At 41.0% G+C, this 18,040-nt stretch overlaps 1 protein-coding gene across 1 annotated transcript; it reads left to right on the top strand.

The window, feature by feature from the left end:
- The first annotated feature begins 9,064 nt into the window (after nt 1-9,064).
- On the top strand, nt 9,065-12,831 carry LOC147438184 (uncharacterized). Its single transcript, XM_086487505.1, has 6 exons — nt 9,065-9,505; nt 9,593-9,733; nt 9,906-9,977; nt 10,089-11,381; nt 11,489-11,588; nt 11,670-12,831. Exons 1-6 carry the CDS (start codon nt 9,338-9,340, stop codon nt 12,689-12,691), a joined length of 2,796 nt encoding a protein of 931 aa, XP_086343631.1. The 5' UTR covers nt 9,065-9,337; the 3' UTR covers nt 12,692-12,831.
- Nucleotides 12,832-18,040: the final 5,209 nt, after the last annotated feature.

Genomic DNA, 18,040 nt, shown 5'->3' with positions numbered 1-18,040 from the left:
CCTTTTACACACATTATTGGAGGTCTTCAATGAAGCTAACCCTAAGGTCTTATTCTCCAGTTGTTAGCCTTGCTCTTTGATAGACCATCTCTCATTTGGGCCCCTTTACCATTGGCCCCGTGTTGAGATAGATCTATAAGCACATGTCTATATCTTAACACTTGTTCCCGTTTATTCTCCCACATTAAGTGATCAATTTAATATGAGAAAATCATTTGGGTTGGTTAGATATTAGATATTGGATTTTATGACATTACCTCTCTCTTGAAATCATAGTCGTCCTCGACTATGAGGTAGAAGAGATAAAGCCTTTGTCATTAGTCAATTTTACTTAGTGGGTAGAGGATCCCTTTTTACCCTACAACATCTTTCCAAGATGGATGACTAATCCATTTGGTGCTTGGGAGACATAGCTGCCACAAGCATGTCTGCTCTTTAGTCCATTTCATTCTCCCAAAGTAGAGTGACAAATTCTACTTGGTGTTTGAGAGACATCGTCATCAGAAACATGATTCTAAGCATGCATACTAGTTAAGTTTGTGCACAATTAAAAAAAAGGACTAGTCTTATAAGACAAAAACATGAGTCATTTAAAAGAAATTTGTACATTTGCTTACTCTAATGTAGCATTGTAAGCATTGACAAGGTTCATACTATCCTTAAGCTATATTCATTGCATCCATCTAGCATCTTCAAAAGGATAATTTTTGAACTTAATAAGATACCGTCGGATAATCTTACCATGTCGTAGTACCTTGTCTTCATGCCGAAGAATAGCTTCGGGTTGTAGCACCTCTTCTTGGTCTTCAACTTCGGGAGGGTCTTCAATAATTGGTTCAGTTAGTGGCTCTCCTTTGTAGGGCTTAAGTAGGCTTACATGAAAGGCATTGTGTATGAGCCAATGGTTGGGAAACTTGAGTTAATAAGCCGTTTCATTGATGGGCTTCAAGATTTGGAAATGAGCATAGTATCTTTTTGCTAGTTTAGCATAATACTTTTGATGGCCCGTACGATTTTTTCCCGTCGTTTGCCTTAATCGAGCCTTAGGAAACTTGAGTAAGACCCAATCATTTTCTTTGAACATTTGTGCTTATCAGCAGCAGCTTTTTGCCTTTGTTGAGAGATGGATATAGCCTCCTTAACCTTTTGAAAAGATTCTTGTAGGTCACGGCTATACTCATCGACGGCGAAGATCTTCCCATGTACTTTGAGTAGCAATGGACTTTTAGGTCTTTCCTCAATGATCTCAAAAGGTGTTTTTCCCGTAGAAGTATGTACAGTATTATTGTAGGCATACTCTACAAGAGGTAAGTACTTTTCCCATTGTGAGCGTTGATCTACTTCGGTAACATAAGTCTTGAGTAGATCGATTATTGTAAGATTGGCTGTCTCACTTTGGCCATCCATTTGTGGGTGATAGGCCGAAGAGAAATTCTTGTTCCTAGATTTTCAAAGAGACCTTTCCAGAAATTACTGGTCATTCTAGGATCTCTATCTGACACGATGGATGTGGGTAATCCATGGTGCTTGAAAATATGAGATATGAAGAGAGTTGCCATTTGATGTGCCTTAACAGTCTTTTTGATAGGAATAAAATGTGCTTGCTTGCTAAACCTGTCAACTATTGTCCATATTCCTGTATTCCTATGGATAGACTTGGGTAATCGAAAGATGAAATCCATGGATATACTCTCCCATGGTGAATTTGGGATAGGCAATGGCTGGAGTAATCCAAATTGCTTCCCTCTATCTTACTTGGTCTTTTGGCATACTACACATTTTGAAACATACTCTTGTATGTCCACTTTCATGGTAGGCCAATAGAAGTACGTCTCTACTCCTCGGAGAGTAGGTTGAATACCTCTATGCCCCGCATATGGAGGAGCATGGGATTCATACATAACTTTCTCACGAAGGGAATGGGTAACACATAGCCTATTGTCGTGGAGAAGATAACCATCCTGCAAGGTGAATGGTTCCTCTTTCTTCCCCAAAGCAAGGCCTGACATTATGTCTCTAAAGTCAGGGTCAGTAGCATACTTATCTATCATAGAGGATAGATCATTGTGAGTAGCTATAGACACCGCATTAACTTTGGGTCATCGTGAAAGTGCATCGGCCACTTGATTGTGCTTACCAGCTATGTGAGCAATATGGAAATTAAATTGCGAAAGAAAATTTGCCCACCTCATTTGTTTGTCGGAAAGCTTGGTTTGAGTCATGAAATACTTGAGACTTTGGTGGTCGGTTCGTAGGATAAATGGAGTCCCCAATAGGTAGTGCTTCCATGTGTCTAGGGCATGTAGAACAGCTAAAATCTCTTTCTCATAAATGCCCAAGACTCGTTCACCAATATTGAGCCTTCGGCTCTCATATGGTATGGCATGCCCTTCTTGAAGCAAAACTGCTCCAAGGCAATCACCACAAGCATCACATTGGACCTGAAATGGCTTTGAGAGATCCGGAAGCACGAGGACTGGTTGGGAAGTAATCTTCTCTTTGAGATTTTCAAAAGCATTTTGCTCCTTAGCAGTCCATACAAACTTAACGTTCTTCTTAGTTAAGTCGTGTAGTGGTCTTGCTACTTGAGAGAATTTTGCTATGAAGCGTCTATAGTATGCGCACATACCAACAAAGCTTCTTAGCTCATGTAGATTTCTTGAGTTAGGCCATGCTTTTATTACCTCTAACTTTGATGCATCCATTTGGATACCATCATTAGAGATAATATGACCTAGGTATTGAATCTCTTGAAGGAAGAATTCGCTTTTCTTTTGGTTGAGAAAAAGCTTGTTCTCCCTCAATGCTTGAAAAATCACATGGAGATGTTGCTTATGTTCCTCCAAAGACTTGGAGTAGATGATGATATCATCAAAGAACACTCCAGTGAATTTGCGTCCATCAAACGATTGAACGTAGCTGGTACATTAGTCAAGCCAAAAGGCATGACTAGATATTCATAAAGACCAAACGTTGTGCGAAACGCGGTCTTTAAGATATCTTCATCCACTATCCTTATTTGATGATAGACACTCTTAAGGTCAATCCAACTGAAGTAGGTCGAGCCTTGTAGCTTATCAAACAGATCTTCTACCCAAGGTACGGGAAATCTGTTTTTGATAGTGATATGGTTTAGTGCTCGATATGCCACACACATACGGTATGTACCATCTTTCTTTTGCACTAAAAGGACTGGAGAACAAAAGGGAGAGGAACTAGGCCTCACCATCCCTTTGTCTACCAGCTCTTGTACTTGTGTACCATGCATGCCTTGTGTGAGTGTGTGGGTGTTCTCTCTCATCCCCCCTCATGTAGGGCTTGCCCCCTCCTTGTAGGGATTGAATCTTTGACTTTTTGACACCTCAAGCCCCTCACGCATAGGCCCAATTCCCACCACAAGCTTGGCTCGTAAGCACTTTAAGCTTGGGCTGTGTTCTCACCTCAAGTGCAACCCTAGCATCTCAAGCATGTCAAGCACCTCAAGCATCTCAATAATTAATCACCTCAAGCATCTCAAGCACCTCAATCATCAAGCACCTCCAGCACCTTAGTCATCAACAGGACAAGCACCTCGAGTTGGGTTGGGTTCCTGCGCCTCAAGCTCAGCCCTAACATACTTAAGGTCAAAGGCATTTTACACACATTATTGGAGGTCTTCAATGAAGCTAACCCTAAGGTCTTATGCTCCAGTTGTTAGCCTTGCTCTTTGATAGACCATCTCTCATTTGGGCCCCTTTACCATTGGCCCTGTGTTGAGATAGATCTATAAGCACATGTCTATATCTTAACACTTGTTCCCGTTTATTCTCCCACATTAAGTGATCAATTTAATATGAGAAAATCATTTGGGTTGGTTAGATATTAGATATTGGATTTTATGACATATTATTACATTGAATTCTCTTAGATTTCATCTCTTCACACCATGCTAACTTATCTAATCTCTATAATTAAGCTTGGTAGCATTGCTAGATCAAGGTAGACCAAATGAAGGAATCTCTCTCTCTCTCTCTCTCTCTCTCTCTATATATATATATATATATATATATATATATATATATATATATATATATATACACACACACACACACACACACACATCCCAATAGAATTAGAGCACTCCTAAGGTTGTTGAACCAGGGCTAGCACCTCATGAAAAATAATGTCTATGAGAAGCTTCCAATCTTGGTATCAAAAGAATGCTTTGCAGCATCTATCAAGAGGTTGTTTCATGCATCACTTTTATAAATGCGATAGACTATACGTGTAGGAAGAGGGCATTGACAATGAGAAGCTTCCAATCTTGGTATCAAAAGAATGCTTTGCAGCATCTATCAAGAGGTTGTTTCATGCATCACTTTTATAAATGCGATAGACTATACGTGTAGGAAGAGGGCATTGACAATGTTCCACTTGGAAGAGAAGATAACCCTATGAGAATAGAGGCATTGTTTCCTTGGTTGAAGCAATGCACGGTTCGCATACTAGTCTTAGTTAACAACACAAAAAGTAGTTCTGCATTGACCAATATAATTGACACATGCAAACCATCTATTGGATTGGCACATAACATTGCCCATATTTTTCTTTGCATTGAGTAAACATTGAAGTTGACCTTTAAGGTGTTCCAGCTGAAAACAACCTATAAAATTTCTCTAGAACTCTCTATGAGTGTGATGGTTCTATGTTTTTATATTAAGGAGAAAACACTAAAAAAACCAAGAAAAAATACCAATCTTGGCTACCTTCAGGCATTAGAAGACTTCATTTCAACACAACCAACTGCACTGCCTCATCTATTGCAAAGAAATTTAAGTCCACTTGCTAAAGAGATTATTTTACTATCCCTTCAATCACTACAAAGGTAGAGTGACTCAATTACCCTCCTATAATTGTTGAGAAATCCTTAAGATACAATAAAGCTATTAATGTGTACATAAAAATATCAATCGATGCACCAATATACCCATGATGTGCACGTGGATGATTGATATTCCCCTCACAAATAGCTAGGAGCACAAATAGATCATTCTTCCCCTCACAAATAGCTACGAGCACAAATAGATCATCCTTAGGAAGATCTAATGGGAGAAATTCTCTAAGTGACGCTCACCTTTTGTGCAGATGTTAAACAATGTGCATAAGGCCTTATTTTCTCAACTACATGCCATTGGCTTCAACAAACCCTTTATGAAGTCAAATGCTAAACCACATTGAATAACGATTTGTTAGAGTAAAGCTACCTTTTGCTAAAAAAAGAGAACTCATAAATGATCTTTAACACGCAACAAATAAGCTCGCAACAAGCGGTCTATTATTCTCTTTCTTTTCCCGTTCATAGCACAAGAGATTTTGTGTTTATCAGCATTGACCATCTCAATAACAGAACATTAATGCTCAAGAGAAAAAAAAGCACTCCAAACCAATGGAACCAAATATCTCAAAAGTATTCTTTGGTAGCAACATTGACAAGTATCTAAGATGTCCCTCCCACCTCAAACCTTTAAGTTTGTTGCCTCTTGCTCAACTAAAGGCAACAAATACAAAAAATGGAAAATAAAACGACACAATGTTTCTATAAACCCAAAAGATTTTTACATGTCTTCTATTCTTCCCATAGATCCATAACAAAAAATTGCTAGAAACCCAAAAGCTTGTTACAATGAATGATGTCTTCTATTCTTGCCATGTATCCATAACAAACAAGAATAACTTAAACAAAGTCTTACATGGAAAGAGCCTTACCAAAAGAATAAAACTACCATCATTACTAATGAAATTAAATTCAACAAAAAGACTAAACTTCAAAATATTACCCTACATAATCATTGCTTGTTATCATCAACTTCCAAACCAACACAATGGCAATGTCTCTCTTTCCAACAATATGGACATTGGCTAAGATTCCCTACCAAGCAATGAACAATGATCACTCCCATTATTGATATTTCCGAAACTATGCTATCACCAAATGACACTTATTATGCAAGTGTCTTGAAGCTTGACACCCAGTAAAGGCTACTCTTTAATGATATGATGCTCAAAAAATGATAATGCCAATGAAAGCATTTGACCTTTTTCTAATAGGAGGAGCAAGCTCTAGTAAAACATTCACTCTCCTCCTTGATTGTGCAAGGCTTGCAAGGTCTATAATATAGTCATGAAAAATATACAATAAGACTTTTGGTGGTTTGGGTGTTATTTTATGTGGCGATCTTCGTTAAGCAAGACTAATACAAAAAACCTAAAATACTTGAAGCAATTATGTCATCCTTTTCGCATCAACAAGTAAAATGCTATGAGTTGACCATCATTATATTGCAAAAAAATAAAGGATACATCGATATTCTCAATACTAGAATAACAATGTCACAACATACTGAAGATGACAAACGACACATATTTACGACCAATCCCACAACCCAAGCTTATATCCCATCTTTTCTATTCAAACAAAAACAAAGACTGTCATAAAATGTAATATCTAACCAACCCAAATGATTTTCTCATATTAAACTGATCATTTAATGTGGGAGAATAAACGAAAACAAGAATATAGATATGTGCTTATGGATCCGTCTCAACACAGGGCCAAGGTTAAAGGGGTCCAAAGGAGAGATGTTTTGTTAAAGAGCAATGCTACTTAATGGAGCTTAAATACCTTAGGGTTAGCTTCATTAAAGACATGTCAAAGTTAGTGTTAAAAAGTCATTTGACCTTAGGCAAGCTAGGACTGACCTTGAGGTGGGAATCCTATCCAAGCATGAGGTGCTTGTCGTGTTTGCTAACTAAGGTGCTTAAGGTGTTTGTGGGAACCTTACCCAAACTTGAGGTGCTTTTCATGCTTAAATGACTAAGGTTCTTGAAGTCTTCAATTCAAACATGATCTCTCAAGAGGCATAAACGATTTTCATGTTTAAATGACTAAGGTGCTTGAAATGTTAAATTCAAACATGATATCTTAAGAAGCATAAAAGACACATGTCAAGATCCTCCCCATTTGGCACTCATGATGTACTTGAATCCTATTGGATAGGCTTTAAACGAGTCCAATGAGAATTTAGATGCAAAAAAAATAAAATTAAGTTCTTTCTCTCAAAGAATAAAAAGAGGACACATGTCCAAATGATATAATTAAATAATAAGAGAGAGAGAGAGAGAGAGAGAGAGAGGTGGACCAAGCATGAGAGGGGGTATACTCTCCCACACACACACACACATTTTCTTATTGTGTGAAGTGCAAGGTGCAAGAGCTCCATCTCCGTCTCCAAGCTTGTTGAGAAGTTGAGAGCCTACACCAACACTCTTGGCTATGGAATGCAAATCCAACTAAGAGTCATGCTTCAATGCTTAAGCTTGTCATCTTCTTCATCTTCATTACTATGCTATTATGCTATGCTAAGCAAGAAGAGTGATGATAAGTGATGAACTATTTCTTTCTCCTATGAATGATTCTTCTTCCTCTTCCCTACCCTCATTCTCCGCTAGCTCTCTCCACCTTTGAAGGTGTTTAAGGCCTTGGGACTAAGGCTTGGGATAGTTAATGCTTTTTGAAAAGTTTATGTTATGCTCGTGATGCATGAAGCTTTCCATCTTCATTGCATCACCTACGTCACAAGGAACACAAAGATTGTATTGTACCAAGTCTCTCTTGATGGGAGAATCTATAATACAAATGCCTTTTGGAGGGGGGACCGGCTCCAAGTAAATCCGATCCTCAACTATTTTCATGTTCTCTAATACTCTCTCTTGCAAAAGTATTGTTCATGCCAAGTTAATTAAGTACTATGTTTTTGTTGCTACCATCAAGTAAGTTCACCTTCTATGTTCTCAAAGTAATCTCACAAAAATGCTCACTCTAATTCTCTTAATTCCGCTATTCTTAGAGTTCATAGGCCATTTCCATTACAATGACTCACACAATCAGCACATGTTTCACAACACACCCAATACACCTTTAGTTTTCCTCGCACAAGACAAAATATCTAAAACTTGTAGCAAGGCAATATAAATATGATGCAATGCAAAGCTAACCATAGGCATGCACACATCTTTGCATCTTAAACCATGACTTATTGTAGAACTTTGTGATGGAAACATTGACATTCAAGATGGTCTCTCCAATGGAGCAGATGTGATTTATAGAGGATTTAATACAATCCACCAATAAACCCACAATGAACACCAGCACAAAAAATTACTAGTGACTTTCAAATAGAAAAGAGTCAACAAAACACTATCACAAGGAACAATTTGCAATTCAGTGAGTAACTACAAGAACAATCCATCGGGCCCAAGGATTGATACTAAGCACTTTAACCTTTGACCCAAACAAAATCAAGTCACATGGATTTTATAGTGCTCTCTCATGCATCCATGACCTTGGCAACTTATACCTCCTCCAGAGACTAAAATTTGAACGTATCAAAGCAGACCGACATGAGCCCTGTTTTAATAGAGATTACTTTACTTTGCATGCACCTAACATGGGCTCCAACTCAATGCAACCCTCACGAAATCTCCCACACTCACTTCATAATACAATTCTTAAACATTGTTTCATTTAAGAAACATTTGCACAATTTAACCAATGACACACGTCATAAGTACTTTGTCTTCAAGAAACCAAGTTACAAACACAACGAAACATACACATACCTAAGTATAGACATATTAAATTCTGCGATCCCTCTCGGTTATCCTTTTTCTACAAAGAAACTCTTGATGTGCAAACCTACAAAGCCATCTCTATCTTTGAGATAGAAATAAATACTAACAACCGCCAATCTAGAGTCAATTAAACCTCTCACCATAATCATATTGTACTGAAATCCATCTAGCCCATTATCCTTGTTTCTTAACAAGCTATTGAATATTTTGTCCCTTTCAACAACGCTTGTTTCCTCCTACAATACTTTTAGGGGATTTTATTATAGATACCAATTTAAGAAACCCAAACTCCATAAAACTAATCGAGCTCCTATCATCATTTAAATTTCATCAGCACAATAGCAAAAATACTACAATCCACAAGTCCATCTTGGACCGTATTTGGACAATTAACAACTTACCCATTGTTTCCACAGGAACAAACTACACCTTTTGGTCCTGTGAGCTCAACTCCTAACTCCTCTTCCCTACTCAAATATACCTTCCTAGCATGTCATTGTGAGCCTTCACCTTGTTGACAAAGCATTGAAAGAATTCGTGTATGGTGCTCTGCAGTGGTCTCTCTCTCTCTCTCTCACACACACATCCACGCACGCACGCGCCTCTCCCAGCTGTGTATGCAACTCAGTCACCCGATCCTTGGTGAACGTTTGGTTCACACCAGCAAATGAGAAACCTTCCATTGCTTGGTATGGGCATACCTGCGCCTCAGAATGGCTGCTATCAAAGCAGTCGTTTTATGGAGGCAAAACTTTGCTCCGCTTGGCAGCAGCTTGCAGCTTCCAAGGAGTGTTTCCATACGTTGAAGCAGGATCTCCTCAAAGGCATGGCGGAGGTAAGGAGCCCTTGCTATTACTCGTTATTGTAAGAGCGTTCGATCTAGAAATCTGTGAAGCTGTTAAGGCGCTCCTCTGACGTACAGGCGAACGACATATTCAACTCCATGTCAATCCCGTTGGTTCGTCTGGTAGGACTGAAAATGCAGCAATTGGCCGAACAAGGCCGACAAACTTCCGTTTGCCTCTCCCCGCCATTGCAATCCGAAATCCTGCAGGCCTACTCCGTAATGAATCTTTGATCATTCTTTGGAGTCTGGGCGTGAATGTCTTCTTAACTAGTCTTGTAGTCTCCAGGCGCTCTTTCTTGTCAAAACAGATGTCTTTAACTAGCTAGCTGGTCCGTGGAACAATGATGTGTCATCAAGTCTCAGACTGTTTGGCTCGTTTATTCTGTAGCCACCAGCTCTATGCTCGGACAATAGAAAGAGACGATGTTCTGAAGCATGGCAGTCTGCTCTTTCAATCCCCGTAAGCCAGTTGACACAAGACCAAACTTTTAGAGCTGCTGCTTTTCTCCTCACCGTTTCTCATCTGAAGGAACTTCCTGACAAATCGCTCTATTTAATTTGTATGGTCTAGGAAGACAATTTGACAGTTCAGGCTGCTCATCATGTCGAGGAGTTTTCACAATTGCAAAAGCAGCAGCTGAGGCAGTTAGTGGGCGTGGTGAAGATGGTGGAAAAGCTAGTAAGGTCACAAGAAGAGACAATCACTGAAAAGTTTCAAGACTCCGAGAGCTATCTTGTGAATTTACAGCAGAGTAGTCTTGTTAATTTTAAGAATCTTCACCAGCAGGTCATGGATATGAGACAGCAAGACAGCCACTTGGCATACCGGCTGCGGGTTGCAGAGCAGAGCTATCAGGCTTTGATGTCTTTAGCTGTCAAAATTCAAGAGAGTGGGATTGATAAAGTGAGGAAAAACCTTCTGAATGTCAAAATTGAAGTAGAAGGTATGGTAAATGAGCTTGCAAGCAGCATGTGCAAGCCAGTGGTTTCTTTCTTGAAAGAGTTGAGAAGAGACAATGATGCTTCCATGGTTGTCTTAAAATTGCAAAGCCTTGTAGCAGAAATGGATCACAGAGTTTCTTCAGAATTCAAGACAATGGCAACCGCAAATGATGAGTATAAGGCTCATGTCAGGAAAATGGACTTCCAGTTACAGGTTTGTAACAGGGAGGTGGAGAAGATGTCGCAGGATGGTGAAACGTTGCGTACATCTCTGAAGGAGAGGGTAGAAGAGCTTGAAGCTCTTAAAATGGTACTTGCGGCTGAAGCAGCAGAGAGACAAAACTATAAGGCTCAACTTGATAATGAGGTAGCAAGGGCACACCGACTGGAAGAGGAGCTCATGCGAAAAGAGAGGAAGTTAGCAAATGCTGTCAAGCTTCTTCAAGCAACGAAACTACAAATTTCACACCAGCATTCACAGATGACAGATGCTTGCACCAAGTCAAGAGAGCTTTGCAGCCAATTAGCAGTTATGGAAGATAAACTAAATCAAACAAATATTGCATTGGAAAGTTCTTTGAATGGTGTTGCAGATGTAGCTAAGGACCATGAACAGCTGAAGTGTATGCAACAACAATCACAGCAAATTAGCCCTGAATATTCTCTGCCAACTCATCTGTGGCAAAATATTTTGAAGTATTTGTCTGATGAAATGGCAGAGAGAGAATTCAATTTCCCAGACAAGGCACAGCTGCATGAGGCTGTTGTTTTATTCACTAGACATTATGGTGGACAGGAATATTTGAGAGCTTTGGTAGAAGCTATGAAGAATGCTGTAAGTCTTTTTACTAAGCATTTGGAGACCAAACCAAAATCGGGAGGCATGAAAGATGAGAACCCTCTAAGCATTGACATTTTACTGGTAAACAATTTTCTCTGGGGAACATCATGTACAGCTCTTTGGTTTCTTTTGCAGTTTGTTCGCTGGAAAAATTTGCAATTATGGTACATCTTTTCTGGTTTGCTCAGGAACAACTAGAGAAGAATTCCATCTACTGGCTTTCGAACATTGAACTTTCACAAAATTTGTTACAGCCTGCTCAGCAGACTCAAGACAGCAGGGAAGAATGTAATATTTCTACAGGTTCAATGAACTCGCAGATTAGTTATCTTACACTTTACATATATTTCCCTGTGTTTTGCCTTTTAGCTTGTGCAGTGGATGTCACTGCGGGGCTTGCACCAACCCAGAGCTGTACCAGTGTTGCTGTATGCTCGGACAGTTCCTCGAAGTATTTAAGCAACCAGCTTCCTACAGATGTTTCTCTACTGAGCAAGACCTCTGGTATCTTTATGCAACTTGTTGCTGCTGTGGCTGTGGCAACAATGTCTAAATCTGAGTGCACAGGCAGCCAATTGATGTCGTGCCGCAATGGTTGTGGAGCCCCTTCACAACAGCAGAGCAAAAAACTAAGGAGCGATGTGATCCAACATGGAAGTGGAGAAGTAGCTCAGCATGATGAACGAAAGGTCAAGCAGTTGAAGAGGGATGTGCCATTGGGGTCATCTAGTTGTGAGGAGGGGATAGCTGGAAATAAGCGTGGCATCCATAGTAACCTTGATGTAATGGATACAGGTGTGGTGCCATTCAGTGCCAGAAGAGGACAAACACACAATGATGCTGTAAATTGTGAGCCTCAGTTACAGATGCAAAGCTACCCCGCTCCAGCCTCTGATCTCATCACACATAAAACACACAATGATGCTGTAAATTGTGAGCCTCAATTACAGCTGCAAAGCTACCCCGCTCCAGCCTCTCAACATAAGATGATTGAACGCAAGGAAGGATCTTTTAAGGACAACTCTAGTTTGGTAGTAATCGAGGGCCAAAAGGTTTGCCAATCTTTTTCGCTGCAAGAGGGAGGCAGTCAATCTACCTTGCTCTTATTGGACGATGAGAAGGGAAGACCTAATGGGTCCTCAAAGGAACTTTGGCAAGTCCTGGAGTTAGGCACTGACATCAGTTGCAACAAAACAATGGAGCATTTCTGTAATGGTGAAGCTACGGCCCTTAAGCCCAGCTTAACAACTAGGACCAACGGTCACAGCTCAGAGCCATTTTTGGTTCTGAGAGAAGATGTTCAACAGCCTCCTCGGCCCTTTGGCAAGAGAGCATCCCCACGTCTACTAGCCAGACGTCTTGTCCACAGTCCATACCCACATTGCAAATAAAATTTCTTTTCAGGTATACATACACAATTACAATGATATTTCCTTTCAGGTGTCATTGTTTGGAGAAAAAGTGCAGATACAACTAATGATTTATTTTGACATCCTTCAACTAACAGTTAATACAACGTTTATTTGCCTTTTATGGTTGGACATCCTCAAGTAACTGTGCAGCAAATGCATTGATGGAAAGCTCGTTCTCTGCTACATGAAACAGGAAGCATGTTGTAAATTGTCAGTGCTATCCATGACATACTACTGGTTGTATGTGGTGAGAGGCAGATGTTTAGCATGTTTCACACAAGGTCACATCTTATTCCTAGTCTTCCTAGTTCCATACGCTTTATCACCTACAATTGTCATATTCTTGCAGCGAGCTAGATTGGCGTTATGCAAAATGATGAGCTTACAGCACTAGTCTTGTGCTCATGTGCAATAGCAAAGCGCACAGTTTTTCTTCACGACTTTTTCTACGTCACTTGGTAGCACGTGTATGCATCTAGCAGAACTATGTAGCTTGGACATAGTTCTTCAATTTACTCGTCACATCCATGGTCCAATGCCTTTCAGCATGCAGCTTCCTTGTGATCCTTTTGTCAAACAGTTCATTAAATGATTCTTTGCAATAAGTCTAGATACCTTGCCTCTGGTCTGCTTCGGCAGTACACGTCGAAGTCTTTGCACCTTTGATGCCCTTCAGTGCTCAAATAATTGGTTAAAGCTCGACAATTCTAATGATATTTCAAACCCACGCGATTAATAAGAAGGATAGTTGACCCCGTTGCCAGGAGCGTACCTCATGACTTTTTGCCATTCCCTAACACATTCGAGATGTCAAGCGGGATCAATGCTGGTGCTCTTGATCAATAAAACGAGTCCGATAGTTTAGTCAATAAAACTGGTACAATGACCTAGTTGCAACAGGCAATGTTGCTGTGCGCAGAGAGAGAGAGAGAGAGAGAGAGAGAGAGAGAGAGAGAGGACATCAAAACAAGGTGAACAGACACAATGGACTTTTTCACATGTATCATGAGACGCTGAGACTCAAGGAGATAGGGAAAGAGTGTAAAGAAAACTATTAACCAATATTTTCAGCGAAGAGCAAGATGGCATATTGACATTACAAAAACTTCAAAAACAGAGACGTAACATGATAACAGAAAGGAGATTAACAATTTTTGCCCTCTCTTATGAAAGTTAATGGTGAAAGTACTTAAATCATAAACTAATATGTGACCCGTGCGCTGCGGCAAAGAAAAGCATGGTAGTTGGATCTCTCTCTCTCTCTCTCACAGACTCTCTCTCTCTCTCGGTAACGCGTAACCTAGCTTTGTCTCTGACGTAACCTAGCCCACCCCCTTCCCCTAGGCGAGAGGCTGCCCTGTGGGGAGGCGTTAGCCTCAGTCTCGCCTCATCTCTATGCCGTAGCCTGCGCGCTCCCTCTCTGTCGTAGCCTGCTCGCGCCAGCCCCATCTCTATGCCGTAGCTTGCGCAACAGCCCAAGCTCGGGTGACCTCAGTCTGCACAGCAAACTCACCTTGCTCGGTGTGCTGGCAGCATGTCGTAGCCTGCACGACAACCCCAGCTCGCGTGACTTTTAGTCTGCACGGCAAACTCGCCTTGCTCGGTGTGTTGGCAGCGTAGGTCAGCATTGACAACGTGGCAGCGGTGCAGAGAGAGCCTGATGAGGCTTGACTGCATTCGTAAGGTTACCGACCATCATAACCCTAAGGCCCGTGTCACACTCGGAAGCCCGCCCCACTCTTTTTTTGAAGTTGGTCCTTGATGTTGCTGTCACACTGAGCCCCTTGAAAAATGCTGCGCTGAGTTGGCAACGAATTAGAGCAGCGCAAGTGGTTTGACGCCCGTCTTTCACGTTGGTAGGCAGGGTTCAAAGCTTGCGATATTGCTTCCCGCTTGCACTTTTCGCAGATGGCCGTTGCTAAGTGAACTTGGTCGAGGGTGCGAGGCCGTCCCTCTGACAAGCTCTGCAAGCCAACTTTTTCTTTTTCATCTACGAATGGTTGGTCTCCACCTCGGATTGGCCAACCTTTGCCTGCCCCAATGTGGCACGCGCCTAAGAAAATAAAGGTGTGTTCTCACCTTCGTTGTAAGATGTCCACCACGTCGATCTCACGCACCCGTAAGACCTTTCTTGCGGTGGCAGCGGCACCGAAGAAGGATCCTATTGCTCGTCAAGATGCGAGAATCACAACCCTTGAGGCCCAAATTCAAGAGCTCATCGAAGAGAATGCACAGCTCAAGCAGTGTTTGTGCAAGCTTGAGGAAACGAAGGAAGTAGAGAGCCAAGCTCTACTTGTGAAAGCACATGAGGTCGAAAACACTTTTGCCAAAACTGTCAAAGAAGCCCAGAAAGAAGTCCACGAAGCACATGTAAAGAGATCGTCAACGAAGTTCAAGCAGCATTACAAGAAAATCGGCTACAAGAATATGTTGGCGTCAAGGTTCGGATTGGAGGACTTCCCTTACCATGGTGCACAGACGAAGACACTCTTGAAGACGCAATCACCAAGCTCAATGAAATTCTTCAACCAGTAAATATCAAGCCAGAAACCATCTTGTGGATCAACGACACACATAGAAAGGTGCCACCCCAGCATTGTATCCTTATTCTCAAGGACAAAGAAGAACGATGGAAGCTACTATGCCAGTCTCATCTCCTAAAGGGAACAAAGCTATGGGTCGCTGAAGAATTGATCCCGAACCAACTCAAGAACAAAGCAAGTGAACTCAAGAAGATACGCGAAGCTCGCAAACAAAGTAAATGGCCAGTCTATCGAAGTGGTAAAGTCGTCATCCAGGAGTTTCAAACTCCCAAACCGCCCCCACCCTCACCTGAGCCTTCTTAGGTTTCATCCTCCTTTTTTTTTCATTATCCTCTTGATGGACCCTCAATCCTTAACTGATATGTATCTATGCTTCACTTGAAAACAAGCATTGTAATGTTTTGTTTTTCGGTCCCATAGGTCATATCTAACCTCCGTGGATGATAATTAATCTATCTCTCTCTCTCTCTCTCTCTCATGTGTGAGGACAATGGAACTGTAGTCCTTGGAATCATTCTAAGAAGAAAACTCGTTACCTTGAGCACTTATCTGCTACTACCAAGTACTCCCATGGCATCAGGCGATGCTTGTGTTCACAACCACTTCACAATCAAGTTACTGTTGTTGAACATCGCGGTACCACCGCTTGGCCTATCGTACCTATATGTAATCACCACCAACTTCCCTAGTTTAGGTATTGGTCTTGGCCCTAGTGACGCACCTCACTCTTTTCTCTTTCTTTGTCTACTTGCTAGTGGGAGCTCTCTCTCTCTCTCTCTCTCTCTCTCTCTCTCTCTCTCTCTCTGACACATATAGTGACGCACACACACACACACACACACACACACACACACACACACATAGAGTGTGTGTGAACGTGCGTATACACACACACACACATGCAAGTTGTCAAGCACACAATTTTGGCTATATAATCTGTTCGTTGTTGGGAAAGGTTGAATTTGTGAAGTCTACCGGGTCTCTCTCTCTCTCTCTCTCTCTCTCTCTCTCACACGCGCGCGCACACACACACACACACACACACACACACACACACACACACACACACACACACGTGTTGTCAAATGCATGATCATGACTGTTGCAGGTCATTGGGAAAGAATGGAGTCAACATCACAATTTTGACATTGATACAACAGGCCATGCAATTTAATCAGAAGGCAATGCTTGGAGGCCCTCTCCTTCCTCTAACTTTTCAAGATCCATTATAATTGACTATTGAATAATAGAGAAAAAATATTGTGTATCCGAGTGTAGATAATGGACTATTGAAATAATGATGAGTATAGATAATGGACTGTTGAATAATAGAGAAAAACTATTGTGTATCAGAGTGCTCGAGAGTAATCTAGGTTTAGTGTAATCCCACCTATAAATTTTCTCAACTATATCTAATGCACCTTAGAGACCCCTGCCACGTGACATAAGGAAAGGACGTGCATGGGGGCGGGGTTGCTTAACTACACCCAAACCCATCACGCGGGCCACGGAGGATCGAGCACTCAACCTTAAATTTTAAATTGAAAGTGAGAATACTCCAAAATTCAAAGAAACTACAAAGTTCACGGATAAATTTAGAGAATCTACAGTGTGCAGAGAAGTTTAGTGCAAAAACCTTCAAATATAGTGAATTTACCTCTAAAATTTTTGCGAAAAAGAGTAGTATAGTCGAATGTTGAAAAATTCCTAGATCTAGTGTAATCCCTCCTCAGATTTTGAAACTTATGTTTAAATTCTAAATTTGAAGGTGAGAAAACCTACAAAGTATAGAGAAATTGAGTGTAAACTCCTTCAAATATAATAAAGTTACCCTTAAAATTTCCCTTAAGTAAGTTTTCTAAGTTTTACTCAAGTTAGTATAACTACCCTTACAAAATTTTGAGAATTGTCTCAAAAATTCTAATTTTCCTTTAAGCGCTAAAAAAAACTAAGTTTACTGTAATACCATTATGAATTTTGAGATTCACTTTTAAATTCCAAGGCAATCCGAAAGCGAGAGCACCCGCAAAGCTTAAAGAAATCTAGTTTTTACACATTCAAGAACACCTGAGAGTTGTTGGAGTTGCCTCCCATCGTCTACCTTTGTTGTTTGTTGAGGTTTGCACCTACCTTGGGCTTGAATAACTTGCCTTGGATTCGTTGGATCGAACTTTTCCAATTCCATTGATTCCTGATTCCATCGATTCTCAATTTCATAGATGTCGATGTCAATTGTCGATCCTCGATTCTCGATTCAGGCTTTCATCAATCGTCACTTCATCGATTTTTCATTGTAATATCAATGCTTATTCTCCAAGCTCTGTGTGTGTGTGTGTGTGTGTGTGTGTGTGTGTGTGTGTGTGTCTTTGAGGCACATACACACACTCACTCACATAGACTGTAAAACGAATGGCGCTCTCTCTTACTCACTCACTTACACATGCGTTCTCTCTCTCTCTCTCTCTCTCTCTCTCTCTCTCTCTCTCTCTCTCTCTCACACACACACACACACACACACACACACACACACACACACACACACACACATGCATAGAGGATGGATCGCATGGACCATTTTCCATTTCTCAACACTCTCACTCACACACAAAAGGTTGCAAAAGCAACAACGTGGCACTCTCTCTCTCTCTCTCTCTCTCTCTCTCTCACACACACACACACACACACACACACACACACACACACACACACACACACACACACACACACACACACACACACACACATAGAGACAACGGGTCCGCCCCCCCCCCCCCCCCCCCCCCCC

The sequence above is a fragment of the Adiantum capillus-veneris genome, chromosome 17 (assembly GCF_014529385.1).
Source record: "Adiantum capillus-veneris isolate H3 chromosome 17, ASM1452938v2, whole genome shotgun sequence".
Taxonomy (NCBI): Eukaryota; Viridiplantae; Streptophyta; class Polypodiopsida; order Polypodiales; family Pteridaceae; genus Adiantum; species Adiantum capillus-veneris.
Note: the sequence above shows the minus strand (reverse complement) of the source record. Positions and strands in the feature narration are given on the sequence as shown.